Below are 14,875 nucleotides of genomic sequence, written 5' to 3'. Positions count from 1 at the left end.
AGTTAAAATAGATGGGAGAAAGGGTCAGCCAATGTGATCAATGACATTGTGGATTTTATTACTCAGTTTAGGATGACAGAAAAAGACCACCCGAGGATTTTGAAGGTACTCAATACGAGTTTATTCATTTATTTATTTGGAAAAATACCAATGACTTAAACATGTCAAAAAAGAAAAAAGAAAAAAGCTGCATGGCAACCAAGAGTTTACAACTTTGCTCTGCTAAACAATCTCACTCTCAGCTCCTCAGCCACAGCATCAATAAATTCTTCGGTATTCAGATACTTAGACCTAGTGACCCTACACAAAAAATGAAGCATTTTATCATACACAAATAGAAAGAAAAGACTACTGAAACTTTCAAATGAAACTTTTTACAGCACTTACTTAGGTCCATGGATAAGGAGTGCAAGATCCTTGGTCATCTTCCCAGATTCAACAGTCGAAACACAGGCTGCTTCAAGCTTCTCCGTATAATCCAAGAGTCTGTCATTGCCATCCAACTTTGCCCTGATAATACAGAATTACTGAAAACTCATATCTGATGTTTTCAACTTCTGAACACATCAAAATTTTAAATTTTAAACCCCCGCACCTTCCCCCACACAATGAGAGGTAGGAGCACTCATCTAACAGACTTAAGCCATATTGATATTATACCTGTGTGCAAGACCTCGGGACCAAGCAAAGATAGAAGCTATGCTGTTTGTGCTGGTTTCACCTCCTTTTTGGTGAACTCGGTAATGGCGTGTTACTGTACCATGGGCTGCCTCAGCTTCAATGGTCTTTCCATCTGGGCACACCTGGAACCAAAACAGGTTTTCATACATCCAAAGCCACAGGCAAAGTGTAAGATAAGACAGAAACAAATCACCACAGAAATACCAGTATAGATGTCATCAGCCCCAGAGATCCAAAGCCTGTTTCAAAGTTTATTAAAAGGTCATAAAATTAGCAAACACAGTGGCTATATCCTAGAACAAGCACCTTTCTATTTGCTTCCAACAAAAGCAGCATTCACAGGGTTTCAACACAATAAAATATACAGACCTTGGGCTAAGAAGTCACTTTGCACATCCCCATCATAATTTTTGCATGCCCAAACATAACCTCCTTCACTTTTGAGAGCATAAGCAACCATATCGTCAATAAGACGGTGTTCATACCTTCAAAAGAATATTAATCAATTGAAAATCACTGAAACTATGCGAACTAATCAGCTTGCTTGGCAAGGTATCTCACCAAATCCCTGCAGCCTCAAATCTGGATCTCCAATGAGCTTCATAAACTTCCTGGAAGATGTCCTTGAATCTTCATTAAAAATTCAAGTGTAAGAAAATGACAAGAAAAAGAAGTCCTGTAGTGAAACATTGTGGGTCAGTATATGTAACACAGGTATTTTATGAGCATCTCATAGCTCTCTTCTGTCTCTTTCTCTTTTGCATGTGCATGCACACAGATGCGCTCCAAGGTATGTGGGGGGGATTAGTTGTTTCCTTTTCCATTGATGGAAACTTAGAAAGAAAAAAAAGAAGAGAGATTACACAATGAAGGAAGAAAGGCAGCATGACAACAGCATACCTTCCATCATATTTCTTCAGAATAGTATTTTTAGTGCTAAGATATAGTGGCCACTGTTTCTGATAGGCAGTGTTCATGGAAGCCTCAGCAAAAGCACGGATAGACTGCTTTCACAATTTAAGCATAAAAAACAATATCTGTTAAAACCTTTAGTAACTGACTTACACCAGTAACTAAGTTACCAGAATTTTTGTAAGGGCAAGTTTGAACCTCATCCGTGTTATACATGGACAAAGCTATGCCTCCAGCACCAGTAAAGTTGTAAACCTCCCACTCTGTCTTCTCATTGGGCCCATCAGGTACTGCAAATAACTTGATAATATAAATAATCTACTGAAGTATTGAAAAGAAGAATATTCAAAATATATGATGGGTGTGTCGAAAGTAGCTATTTCAACTTCTCTGATATTAGCAAGTAGCTGTCGAAAGTAAAACGCACAAAATTTGAGGCTCTATACTGAAAATAATCTTATACCAAAAACCATTTTAAGTTTTCCAGGTCCTTCTATGATTGCATCAGTTGCTCGGTACTGGTCACCAAAAGCATGCCTCCCAATGCATATTGGCTTTGTCCAACCTGGAAAGAACACTAACTCATTGGTATTTTTCTTTGTTATAAGGGCAAGTTTAGATGAAAATTATAGCAAACCTGGAACAAGTCGGGGAACATTTCTGCAGATAATTGGTTCTCTAAAAACAGTACCTGCAGAATACGGAAAATATATTGGCTAATTACAACCAATAAAAAACAGAACATGTAGTGGTAAATGTTAAAATTAGGGGAAAATTCTATTGACCATTTAAAATGTTCCGTATTGTCCCATTTGGACTCCTCCACATCTGTTTCAAGTTGAACTCCTTAACACGAGTTTCATCTATTAAAATCCAAAAGAAAAGATTCAGATCATCACAATAGCATGTTAGCCAAATCGTGTCCATTGAAAAGGCCAAGTAATCCATGTATTTAAGGGAAAATGCACACTGTCCCTCCATTAAGAATTTATGCATATACCTGGAGTTATAGTTGCACACTTTATTGCAACATTGTACCTACAATAACAAGGGGAAAAAAAGGAGTAAATTATACAAAGAAAATAAAGGGGCATCAACAGGTGATACATTCTTTTCATGAAAAGAAATAGGTTTAACGCTTTAACAAATATGCTAATGGTCTCAATAGAACATGACAAAGCATAGATTGTCATGTTTTGCTGACATTCCATTCTAAGCATGACAAAGCATAGACTGTGTCATGTTTTGCTGAGCCCATTTAAACACGTCATACTTGTGCCACTGAAAATAAGCAGACTAAATCAAAAGAGAAAGCAACCATAACTAAAATAAAGATAAAACAATAGCATTCTTTGAGAGTACTCCAGTCTAACAAAGGAACCATGAAGGGAGAATGATGGGGCATACTTAAGAGTAGCTTCAGCACTTTCAATTGTGACTTTATCATTGGTGGCATCACGATTAGGGAGGCCAAGGTCAAAGTACTTGATCTCCAACTCCAGGAAGGGAAAGATAAGCTGCAGAACATTAAAACAAGTTGCAGATTCATTATGAACATGAAATCATAGGAGATGCCATGATAACACAATTACCTTATCTTTTATCGATTTCCAGAAAATTCGAGTCATTTCATCTCCTGCATAATGGAAATATGCATCATAGAAAACCAGAGATAACAAGATGTTGAACAAATCTGTATCAGTTCTTAACTAGAAATACATGGACAAATATTGTGATGGACAGTTCCATGACACAGATATAGATTGCAGCTCAGGCAAATATATGCATCGCAAATTAGATGTTGCATCTAAGTACTAATAAAGTAGTGGCCACGCAATTTGGTTAAACGAACAAAATTGAATTTTAATCATTTAAACATACTTGAAAAAAGCTCAACTGAGAAGAATCATAGTAGTGGTGGGTAAGACTGGAAGGACCTCAAATTGGCCTAAATATGTAATGTTAAGATGATCATCTAGTTTTATGGAACATAACTGTTGGGTTGTCTCTAAAACTTGGCTTGAAGAGCATGGTCTGATCCATGGGATCCATCCAAATACAGTGATTTGATAATTTGTATTATGTTTATCAATTCAAGATTACAGAAATCAATCAAAGAAGCAGAGCAATTCTTAATTTTCAATGGGAAGAAGCAGAGCAGTTTAAACAACAGAACACAAGAAACAATTGCCGAAAATAGGCATTAGAGAGTGCATACGACTGTAGAGACGGCATACCATCCATTTCGACAACCGGGCTGGTCACCTTTATCTTGTTGAATGACTCCATTTCTCCGCCGATAGCAAAAGAGGTGAAAGGTTTGCCTTTGCTTCGAAAACTTGGGCTCTAGCGAGAGAGAACCAGTGAAAGTTTGTTGCTTTCTTTGTTGGTATTTATGTAAAGGTCGTCATATGAATTGAATCGTTTCTACTCTCCTGAGAATTGAGAATTGAGAAATGAGATACGGGATGATGAGTGATGACAAAAACGTTGCATTTATTATTATTCAGATTTAGGAGTCTAAAAGAGACGAACTTTGTTTCATCAGATCAAAGTCTTGTACTGCCATATTTGTTCTTTATTATAATGTGATGATAGGATAGAAATTGCTATTAACACTTCAAAATAATTATTCTGTATTTTTTTGTTCATATAGAGATTTGTGCGATTATTATTTTAGACTGTAAATAACAGTTCTTTAATCGGATATCCCCTTTAATAAAAGGTTTTTTATCACAAATAGTCCTTTACGTTTACGAAATTATCACGAATGGTCCTTGAGGTTTTTTTGTGACACTAATAGTCCTTAACATTTGGGCTTTTTATCACAAATGGTCCTTGCCGTTATAAATTCTGTTAAGTGTGATGTGGAAGATAAGTGGAGCCCACATGTCCAATCACATTGTGACATGTGGATAAAAAATAATTAAATAATTAAAAATGGAAAAATAATTTTATATATATTTTTAAAAGCTTAAATGTAAAAATGGCTGAGGGTTAAATGCAAAAAGCTAAGTTTTCCATTGGCCAATTTTAAAAACTTATCAGACAAAAATAAATTAAAATAAAACATTAGAGAAAGGAAAAAAACTTGAAAAAAAAGGATGGGGGTTGTCGGGGAGGGAAGGACCCAGCAACGGAGAGGTGGGAAAGAGGGGCATGGCCAAAGGGGAGAGATGGAGACAAAGAAGTGAGGTGACCCCTGAATGGGCAAAGCTTGGCTGGAATGGGGTAAATGGCTAGGGATAGTGGGGTAGGGGTTGTTCTTGTGAGAGGAAGAGAGAGATATATATTTAGGGGTGAGGTGGATCGGAGTTGGGGTGGTGGGGAGAAAGAGAAGAGAGAACAATGGTGGTTGGCAGTTGGGATTGGAGAGCAACTTTTTCTTGCAGGTGGCAGTGGGAAAGAAAAAAAGCAGAGGGAGAAGAGATGGAGAGTGTGGGCAGAGGGGGTGAGAGACTGAGTAAGGAAGGGAGATGAAAAGTTGCAGAAAAAAAAAAAAAGAATTTTCATTAAAAAATTATTCAATTATTTTTTTATCCACATGTCACAATATGATTGGACATGTGGGCTCCACTTATCTTTCATGTCACACTTAACAGAATTTATAACGGCAGGGACCATTTGTGATAAAAAGTCCAAACGTTAAGGACTATTAGTGTCACAAAAAAACCTCAAGGACTATTCGTGATAATTTCGTAAACGTGAAGGACCATTTGTGATAAAAAACCTTAATAAAATAACGTGACGTTAAGTTTACATGATTGGTGGTACACATAGCTTCATACAAAAACGAGTTACTGACATAATTTTACCTGGTCTTTTCTTATTTGCCAAACATAATTTCACCAGGTTAATTTTTATGTCAATGTGTTTTAGGATTTACTAATCGCACTTTTCTTCTTTTTCCTGTAAATGCCAATCACACCTTGCATAGGACCAAACAGCTGCCAATTTTCATCCCCTTTTTGTATATCAATTTGTCAATTCTCAAGCATCCTTATATTTTCCAACCAAAAAAGAAAAGCATTCCTTGTGTTCTGAATATTCACTTGTGGTCTGAAGAATAAACCCATTTTGCATTGTAAGGAGAACTGCCCCAAGGCCAGCTGAAGTGCTTCTTTACCAACAAAACACAATCATAACCTTTCTTATTAACAGTTATAGCATCAAAATTTGGAACCAAGTGAACAAATGTTAGTCCTAATTGGAATCATTTAACTGTATGTCACACCAGACCAGAATTCAGATCCAATTTAGTATTGACAAGTCCACATATATACATGCAAAAAGAATGGCAAGCCAAAAATTTGGATGCAATTTCCACCCCTGCATGTATTTTTATTTGCCCTTTACCTAGAAAGAAATCAATAGTGTTCAGTCAACGAAAGTTTTCTCTGTGAAGACCTCTCAACATAAAATGATACAAGTATATAACTGATTGAGTTGCAACTTTTTGAGCTTTGTACAAGGTAAATTTCCTCCAGAGGATGTAAATCATCATGCAAAGGAGTGCTAGAAGTACTCAAAATCTACATAAGATGAATCATTATGACTATTGTTCTTTTTATCACCTCTAATATCTGTGATCTTTTTGTCCGCAGTGTTTGCTTCCCTGCTAGCATATTGTGAAAAGTCTACTGGCTCAGGAACGTGCGGAGGCATGGCACATCTCACCAGAGCCCAGTTCACTCCCTCAAAAAATGGGTGTTGCTTTATTTCTGTGGCACCCCTTTTATAGGCAATCCGTTTTTGTGGTTCTTTCACCAACAGTCCTCGTATGAGATTTCGTGCAACAACACTCACTTGTGGTGTTTCTGGGAATTTCAGAGGCTGCCCTACGACGTTGAAAAGTGTGGCACGATTTCCGTGACCCTTGAAGGGGGTTGTCCCATGTAAGAGCTCATATAAGAAGATACCAAACGTCCACCAGTCCACCGCACTACCATGGCCCTCTCCGCGAATAATCTCTGGGGCTAGATATTCATGTGTTCCAACAAATGACATGGAGCGCACATTTGTAGGCTCTGCCATCAGTTCAGGGAGGTTGCCATTAGCAGAAAGGCCAAAATCTGATTTAGATTTCCGATTTTTCTTGCCTGGTAAAATGCGTGGAAAGAAATGGGATGGCTGCATACAACCATGCACAGCAAGGTCATCGTCTAAAATGCCCCCACCACCACCTCCACCACCACCACCATTGCTTACGTGGACAGATGATGACTTGACTAGTGTAGGATTGACAGAACAACGGAGTGAGAGATCAAAGTCTGAGAGCATGATATGACCCTCATCTCTTACTAGAACATTTTCTGGTTTTAAATCCCTGTACACAATTCCTAGCATGTGCAGATACTCAAGTGCTAACAAAACCTGTGATGCATAAAATCTGCCGAAAGATAAAACGTAAGAAACCTCTTGCCCAGTCTAAACATCTAAGAATGGCACAAGGAACTTAGACTTAGCATGCAATGGAATTAGAATGAGAAGAAAGATAGAACATCCACAGCGAAGATATGATTTCATTATGTTGGCTTAAGAAAGGTAGGGGATTTTAGCAGATTAACAATTAAGTTGCATCATGCTTGATAATAAGAAGTCTATCTCTCAGCCTATAACATATGCAGTTCTGCACCCAGAAAGAACCATTCTTTGCCGTGCCACTGTCCAGAAAAAAGAAATGATAGAAACCAAAGGCTAATAATTACCATCAACAAGCTTTTATAAGCTACATTATGTATACAACCTTCAATGAAGTGACTCTTGCAATTCAAAAGGAAAAAAAGGGGGTTCCTATATGAAATCTACATCCCTTACAATGCAACAAAAGGCTGGAAACGTACTGACTGTGCAGCTTCAAACCGTGAGTTGAAGCCATCAAACCAGTATCTCCAACCAAATCTCATTGATCATGCTTGTAAGGAAATTCAAAAATACTGAGCAAAGATCACATACATATTAAGAAATAAGCAAATTAAATTATCAATATTTAGCTAAAAAGAAACCAGAAGAACTGGAAAGGGTACAAACCTTGCAGCTTCCTCTGTAAAATGCTTGTTAGGTTGCTTCTGCCGAAGAGAATGCAGATTACCTCCACTACAGTACTCCATGACCAAGCAATAGAACTTATCAGTCTCAAAGTAAGAATAGAGAGTGGGCAAGAATGGGTGGTCAAGAAGTCCAAGTATCTCTCTTTCTGTCTGTGCTCGCAATAGCTTGTTTCTACTAGCAAGAGATGCCTTGTCCATGACTTTCATGGCAAAAAATGTATTTGTTCCTCTGAGCTCAACAAGATAGACACTGCCAATGTCTCCATAACCTATGCGCTTAAGAAGCCGAAAATGGCTAAGATTAAGTGGGGAACCTTTAGACACCATGGTAATGGCATCCCACCGTACATCACCACCAGTATGAGGCCTGAGGGGTGCACTAGAGGAACTCTCTAAGCTGTCGGATCGAGAGCTACTACCGCTCATTTGGCCAAGGTTGGTGATAGAACTGGTACTCTTTGATGGTCCTATTGCCATTCCTGCTGAAATGGTTAGAAGTTCAGAATTTGCAGGTGCCATTGGGCTTGGATATAGATGATGGTTGGTGGTTGGCTCAGCTATAGTCTTAGTACCAAATTCCGTTCCTTTAGAAATTGGATCCACATGTTGAGGTCCACCTGATGAAATTTGAGTTGATTTGACACTAGATTTTGCTACTCTATCCACCCTATTGGGGTCGTAAACCTTATCATTGGATGAATTTATACCAGTCTTGGCATGAGATTGCATCTTGGGTCCACATGGTGTTTCATCTGATGAACTGTAGCTCATCTGCGTTTGAGGAAGAAACAATTCTATGACATCAGTATTCACAAATAACACCTTTACATAACAAAAATCATGACCAAGAATAGACATGGAGCAATTACCTCGGATGAGTCAGAAACATTAGCTGGATTTGAAGACATGAATGGGGTAACACTGACAACACCCCTCAAAAGAAATTCCTGATCATATCATTACGAAAATCCATTACTTCCAACACAAGATAATATTGAATGAACCTATAAACAGCCAACAGGATAAATCTGTGGTCTTGAGGACATAAAAAGTATATTATACTCTTAAAAACATCCTATACTAGACTCTCCTATTATACTAAACAAAAGCTAACCTTCTAACCATCCAATTGCTAAATCATTTTAACTGATATCCTATATCTGATATGCATACATTTGTAGCTCTGAAAATAAGGAATAATCATCATTCGAAGAATAAAAACCTCTGCTAGAAGCAACAATAATCTACTTATTTATGGTCATATAACATCCACTGTCCGTATGCCTATGTGAAAGGAAAGCACAATCAAGAATTCAAAACCAGTATGTGGTAGGCACGTAATGGCGTGGGAGACAGGGACATACACAACAAAGTCAAAGTTCAAATACAGAATGATAGGCACCCGAATATAGATATGGGTAGTAGTATCTAAAGAAACGAAAGAAATGAATAAATAAATAAATGTAGAATTAGTCATATTGACGGAGGTAAGCTAAGCAAGAGACAATGCAAACGCAAAAATAAAAGAAACCCATCTGAAATAAAAGATTGCAGGAAATGCAGAACCAACCAGAAATTCAATGTGGCAATTAACAGCAACAAAGCCGTGATCTTTTTCCTTGTCAAGCAGTGTTTGGGAGAGAGCTTAGATGAACATGAATTGTTTGGTTCCCAAGCAATTGTCAAAGGAAGACAAAATCTTTCTTGAAATATGGAGAGAAAAAGAAAGAAAGAAACATGGGTTACAAGAGAAATGGCATTTGGGTATTGAGAGAAAGAATTGGAATGAGCTGGTTCTTGACTGGACCACCACACAAACCCATAATCAGGAGGTGTGAGGAATTGGAGAAAATTGTGGAGCAAAACAAAACTAGAATTAGGAAAACCCATATTTTGATTTTCCCTTTTATAAATGAAAGAAAATAAAGATTTAGAAGAGTGTGTGAATGTGTATGTGTGTGTGTTGTGTTTTGTGTTTTCTAACTTCAGGAAGGAGAGAGAGAGAGAGAGAGAGAGAGAGAGAGAGAGAGAGAGAGAGAGAGAGAAAGAGGAGGGAAACGGTCATAGAGGATGGATGGTTGGGCGTTTAATCCTCTGTCAAATAGTGGCCGGACTGACTTCTCTTCCTCTGTGCCCACCACTATTCTCCAACCTTGCAATCGGATGAGCTGGCCTCTCATCAACCAATGCCAAGGGGACACCTCACATATAAGTTTTTGTTGTTGTTGGTAATGTACCCTACTAATTTTTTTTAAAGGATCCAAACGGTCTACTTTTCAAGTCTTCATTAATAGATCATTCTTGCAAAAAATTAGACAAATTGAAAATCATTAAGGCATCTAATTGTAAGCAACAAAATAGACGAACACGGTGCTTTAAAAAGAGACTAAAATAACAATCATCTAATTCAGTGGTCAAATAGTTTCGGATTCAAGTGATTTTTAAGACTAAGCCCTTTGAAGCAGCTATGGAAGGCAAATATCATTTTGCTCTTTGTAGGGACTAAAACTAACTTTTGGCCTAACAATTATATATATTTTTGTAAAAACAATTATATGCATATTTTACATGAGTTATATTAGTACAGAAAAGAAGTAAACATACAACCTTATGTACAAGGGTAAATACTTTTGACTAATGTTCGAGTTACATTCTTTGAAGTATAATTAAAAATTATCTAATCTACATGTCGCTCTCTTAGTTAATGCTATCAACGTTTCTACTATTTATATTAAGTTTTGAGAAATATATTTATGTAATCCTCCACTCCAAAACTAAAATATTCACACCTTTGGGCCTAAGAAAATGTTTCATGTTTTTAATCACTTAAATTAAAAGCCACTTTAGAGATAACTAAGTGATCCTTTGGTAACTATTTTGTTTTATTTTCTTTAGTTAAATCGAAAAATATTTTAATAAAAGGAAGAAAAATGAAAATTAGATGATGACGATTAAACTTGTACTTGTAGTAGGCCGCAGAGCAAAGACAAAAGAAGACGAGAATAGCAACGCCTGTATTGTGAGCTTGGTGGAGAACAAGAACATGGAGGATGCTACAGAATCACCGGCTATACACCCAGCAATAGCACCACTCTCATACCTGCTGGGCACATGGAGAGGCCGAGGGGAAGGTGGGTTTCCCACCATCAACTCCTTCTCTTACGTTGAACAACTCCATTTCTCTCACTCTGGCAAGGTACTCCATTTCTCTTTTTAGCTACTGGGTCAGTGAGTTGACTCAGTGGGTCACTAAAGTCGCTGTCTTGTTTGTTTCTTTGCTTGTCTCTGTCTGACTATTTGGTTGCCAATTGATTATATTCTTGAAATGAGAGAAGCCCTTCATAGCTTACACTCAGAAGACCTGGAAATTGAACTCCGGGGAGCCTATGCACGCTGAGAGTGGCTTTTGGAGACCCAAACCAGATGGTACTATTGAAGTTGTCATTTCCCAAAGCACTGGCCTTGTTGAAGTTCAGGTGCTTGCTCTATTGAATTGTGGCCTCAAGTTTGCTTATTTATGCTATATTGACCAATGTGGCACTACCCTTTTGTTTTTCTTCTCATATTTATGGTTATTGTTGAAAGGAATTGGAGATGGATGTGCATTTAGCATTTAGCATTTAGAAACAACTCCAAGCAAATAAAGAACGAATCTTTTGATGACCCAAATCCACTAATGTTGTGGCCATGGTATTTCATCATGCAATGCATGTACTCACCCAGGTACAAATACAATGAATTTCCTTGTCTTCTCCTACTGGGAAATTCTCATTTCCATCGCATCCTATATGTGTCCCTAAATTCATTCTCCAAGTTACTGCTTCGTCACTGCTCTGCTCAGCTGTTTGATCACCCATTGAAATATATTCCTTAACTCTTTAAAGATTCTAACTTTTTTCCTTTTGATCGGTAGCATCTCAGAAGTTCTATATGGATTTTGATTCTGTCTTTTTTTCCTCATTTGGAAAATACATTTCTGAATATGGAATGTGCAGTTCCTATTTTGGGTATGCATACTTTAATGACAAATGAATCCAAGTTTAGCTGATAATATACCTTCTATCTGTATGGCTCTGATAATTAATGTTTCTTAATTATTTACTTTGTTTGATCTGCTGATATTATTGTATATATATTATTTGTTTAGAAAGGGACATACAGTGCAGAAGAGAAATTCATAAAGCTTCAAAGTGAACTTGTCGGCAATGCTTCTAAGGTAATTTAAGCTGATCCGTGGATACAATAATGCAATTTCCTTACAATGATTCATGTATCAATTTATGGCAGTTCATAGAGCTAGCTCAAAAAAAAACTTGCTATTTAGTTTCCTACTATAAGTAATCTTCACCATAAGCAATAAATTGATATATGTATATTGAGAATTATAATTGCCAGTAAGGTTGTGAAGGCAAGACATGGGTACTTGAGAGTTTATCGGTATAACATATAAGTTCTATGGGCACAGTTGAGAGCTTCTTGGAGAAGGAAAGTGGTTGTGCTGCTAAAATCATGGCTAATGAGGATCCCTCAAGGATCTTGAGATATTGGGGTATAATACAAAGATAGATGATTTTTAAATTAATTATTTAAAACTCTTTCTTTATCTTTGCAACCTTTCAAAAATGTCTTGGCTGATGATTTTTGGAATGTCGAGAGATTTTACATAAAGGGTAGGGGGATACAAACAAAAAGTATAACAAGGAGAAATGGAGCTGGTGTGGGAAGAGTGAGCTTCGTTGAGTTCAAGGTCTGCACATACGGAAGGCAAGACCTACGTATATCTGCAGAATTGGTTACAGGATATCAAATCCTGATTCAAGATTGGAGTCCTTTCCCTTGATGTCTTATTATACTAAAGTCATTCTGCCCTTGGATTAGAGATTTATGAAATCTAGTATCTTATCCGTGGAGACGACTAAATGTTGATAAGAAATATGAATTATTTTGATATCTGACTGACTTCAGGTATTTTGTTGTTCCATGAATTGTAAAGCAGCCTTGATGGTTTTCAGTAACAAAAATTAGTTGTCTCTGTCCTGAAATTGACTTTTGAACAATTTATGATGCTTTTCTGTTTCTTGCATAGGTGAGAGAGATAACCAGAGTTTTTAAGTTGGTAGATGAAGAACTGTTTTATGAGGTTCAGATGGCTACAAATCTCACAAGTCTTCAACCACATCTGAAAGCTTCGCTCCAAAGAATCTGAAGCAACTATGTTGAAGAAAAAGTGAAGTTTACAAATTAGGCTCGGATTTCTATTCGTAGGTCATTGCTCTTATGAATTTGTTGCAGCTATCCTCCAGATTCCACTGTGGCCCAAAGCGGATATTAGAGGTAGAAAGAAAAACCAAGATAGATATTTGCTTTTTTGTAAATTTATGGTTTCATCCCTCGACTTGGTAATTTCTAGTGATACATGAATAATCCTTGCGCAAGCTTTGGATTCATCTATCTCAATGTGACAGACATTGTTGAAGGCTGTAATGTTATTGAAAAGTTGCTAACTTGTTTCCTCCACAATGACATGATTGCTTTTCTGTTTTGACATCAGAATGAATTTGATTATTCTTTCAATCCAAACATGGTAAATGAAGTCATTCCGGCTTAACTTCGTAATGTAGAAATGAGATTCCCTCCCTTAGATTGTTGATCAGTCGATGAAGCTCCAGTCCCCCACTTGCCTATCAACGTTAAACTGGTGCAGAAGAACTTCTGCAGCAGCTTAAACCGAACCCTTCAGATAAAGCTGCAATCTTAGAAGAGATGATCCATACTTTCCATGTAGGGTGATGACAGAAAAACACAATTCAATTTTTTTTTCTGTGAAACTTACTCTAGCAAGCTGATCTATGGTAGTTAGTCATTCCTTAATTGCCAATCAAGTAATGAAAGCATGCTTGGAGATGGCGCTACTATACGAAACAAGGTGCCACCAGTCGACAATATTAAAGTCTAGTTTTTTCAGGTTTCTTTGCCGGAATAAACTCCTGATTTAGAAGTTTTACACAAGTCACAATGCTATCTATTATTTAATTGGAGATTTGCACATCCTGCTCAAATCCAAAGTTTAGGCCTTCATTCATATTGGGCCAAAACACATACTTGCCTGTTCTTCATGCGAGGCCTGGTAGCACATACATCATGCGAAACGACTCCAGAGGTCATTAGTGTTGTAGAATTCTATAGTTATAAGGCCCTCAGATGAGGACCTATCTTTTAACTGTATGATCAAATTGGTTAGTTTGATCAAACGGTTAAAAGATAGAGCCTCATCTAATGGTCTTGGATAATACCCTCACTATAGAATGAGTCCATTAGTGTTTTTCCTCTTCTTTTAGATCTATCATATTCAGTACAATCCAATATTGGCTTAATTTAGTAGTGCCACAAATCTGAGGCACTTGCACAATATTAGCAAATGCTCCTAAAAAGTCTATTTAGTGGTGGGTTTTTGGTTTATAATAATATGAGAACGAAGAAATTGCCGGTGAGGCCTAGTAATGGGGATGGAACTTGGAAGGAAGAGGTCAAAATCTCCATGTAACATGGCAGATTTGCCGCTACAAACTCTCAACATCAAGATGATACCTATAGTGAGTCTATAGTCTAATATTAGCTGTTTCCAAATCTTGCCTTTGAAATATCATCCTCTTTGCTCTTGCAAGTTGCATGCCACTTCTACCAAACGGTGATTATACAATTATTACTCACCATTATCCTTACTTATTCCATTCACAACTCTTTGAAATTGATTGCTTTTACAACTAAAAACCAAAAAACAAAACCCAAATCTTTGTTTTTATTTGGTACATAGAATGTCAAATCTTGATGATGAACAGCTCATGATCTTCTCCATTGGTGGGATTCGCATACGTGTATATATGTATTACATACACATGTTTGGTATAGGCTTTGACTTCCCAACGATATTATAGTTTTTGTTCAATACTCATTCTTTAGATTTTTATTTATTTATTAAAAATCTTTTAATTACTAGCAAGATTGACCTTTTCTTTTGAGCATCGATTGTGCACCTCGGTAATAATGCTAGGCATACCACATCTCTAATAGAGGTGAAGTCTACCAATATAATAGGGCACCTCTATTAGAGAAGTGGTACATAATATGGTTTTCTTTAAGACCTTTCCTATTGAGAGGGGTACACGGTATATTGGCCAATCCAGGATTTGAAAGTCGGCCAGATGAAACTTACATTAAAAACTCAATGGTAT

At 37.1% G+C, this 14,875-nt stretch overlaps 3 protein-coding genes across 5 annotated transcripts; 1 reads left to right on the top strand and 2 right to left on the bottom strand.

The window, feature by feature from the left end:
* Positions 1 to 34: 34 nt before the first annotated feature.
* On the bottom strand, positions 35 to 4,273 carry LOC110746469 (isocitrate dehydrogenase [NADP]). Of its 2 annotated transcripts, XM_021946691.2 has the most exons (16): positions 4,129 to 4,273; positions 3,831 to 4,028; positions 3,186 to 3,229; positions 3,001 to 3,110; positions 2,594 to 2,631; positions 2,379 to 2,456; positions 2,231 to 2,284; positions 2,057 to 2,158; positions 1,792 to 1,883; positions 1,582 to 1,685; positions 1,243 to 1,311; positions 1,051 to 1,166; positions 886 to 920; positions 661 to 803; positions 388 to 510; positions 35 to 300 (listed from the first exon to the last, which is right to left on the bottom strand). In XM_021946691.2, the coding sequence occupies exons 2-16, from the start codon at positions 3,880 to 3,882 to the stop codon at positions 207 to 209; spliced, it is 1,254 nt and encodes a 417-aa protein (XP_021802383.1). In that variant the 5' UTR covers positions 3,883 to 4,028; positions 4,129 to 4,273; the 3' UTR covers positions 35 to 206. The 2 variants fall into 2 exon arrangements, with proteins under 2 accessions (XP_021802383.1, XP_088107459.1); XM_088251333.1 differs by lacking the exon at positions 4,129 to 4,273 and having other exon boundaries at positions 3,831 to 4,117.
* Positions 4,274 to 5,900: 1,627 nt separating this feature from the next.
* Positions 5,901 to 9,692, bottom strand: AGC1.7 (AGC kinase 1.7). 2 transcript variants are annotated; one of them, XM_021946690.2, is made up of 4 exons: positions 9,214 to 9,692; positions 8,513 to 8,590; positions 7,624 to 8,414; positions 5,902 to 6,982 (listed from the first exon to the last, which is right to left on the bottom strand). In XM_021946690.2, the coding sequence occupies exons 2-4, from the start codon at positions 8,549 to 8,551 to the stop codon at positions 6,109 to 6,111; spliced, it is 1,704 nt and encodes a 567-aa protein (XP_021802382.2). In that variant the 5' UTR covers positions 8,552 to 8,590; positions 9,214 to 9,692; the 3' UTR covers positions 5,902 to 6,108. The 2 variants fall into 2 exon arrangements, with proteins under 2 accessions (XP_088107458.1, XP_021802382.2); XM_088251332.1 differs by lacking the exon at positions 9,214 to 9,692 and having other exon boundaries at positions 5,901 to 6,982; positions 8,531 to 8,566.
* Positions 9,693 to 10,603: 911 nt separating this feature from the next.
* LOC110746478 (nitrobindin heme-binding domain protein) lies at positions 10,604 to 13,190 on the top strand. Its single transcript, XM_021946709.2, has 4 exons — positions 10,604 to 10,839; positions 10,979 to 11,119; positions 11,791 to 11,859; positions 12,730 to 13,190. The coding sequence occupies exons 1-4, from the start codon at positions 10,687 to 10,689 to the stop codon at positions 12,847 to 12,849; spliced, it is 483 nt and encodes a 160-aa protein (XP_021802401.2). The 5' UTR covers positions 10,604 to 10,686; the 3' UTR covers positions 12,850 to 13,190.
* Positions 13,191 to 14,875: the final 1,685 nt, after the last annotated feature.

This window comes from Prunus avium, chromosome 4 (genome assembly GCF_965620075.1).
Source record: "Prunus avium chromosome 4, drPruAviu1.hap1.1, whole genome shotgun sequence".
Taxonomy (NCBI): Eukaryota; Viridiplantae; Streptophyta; class Magnoliopsida; order Rosales; family Rosaceae; genus Prunus; species Prunus avium.
Note: the sequence above shows the minus strand (reverse complement) of the source record. Positions and strands in the feature narration are given on the sequence as shown.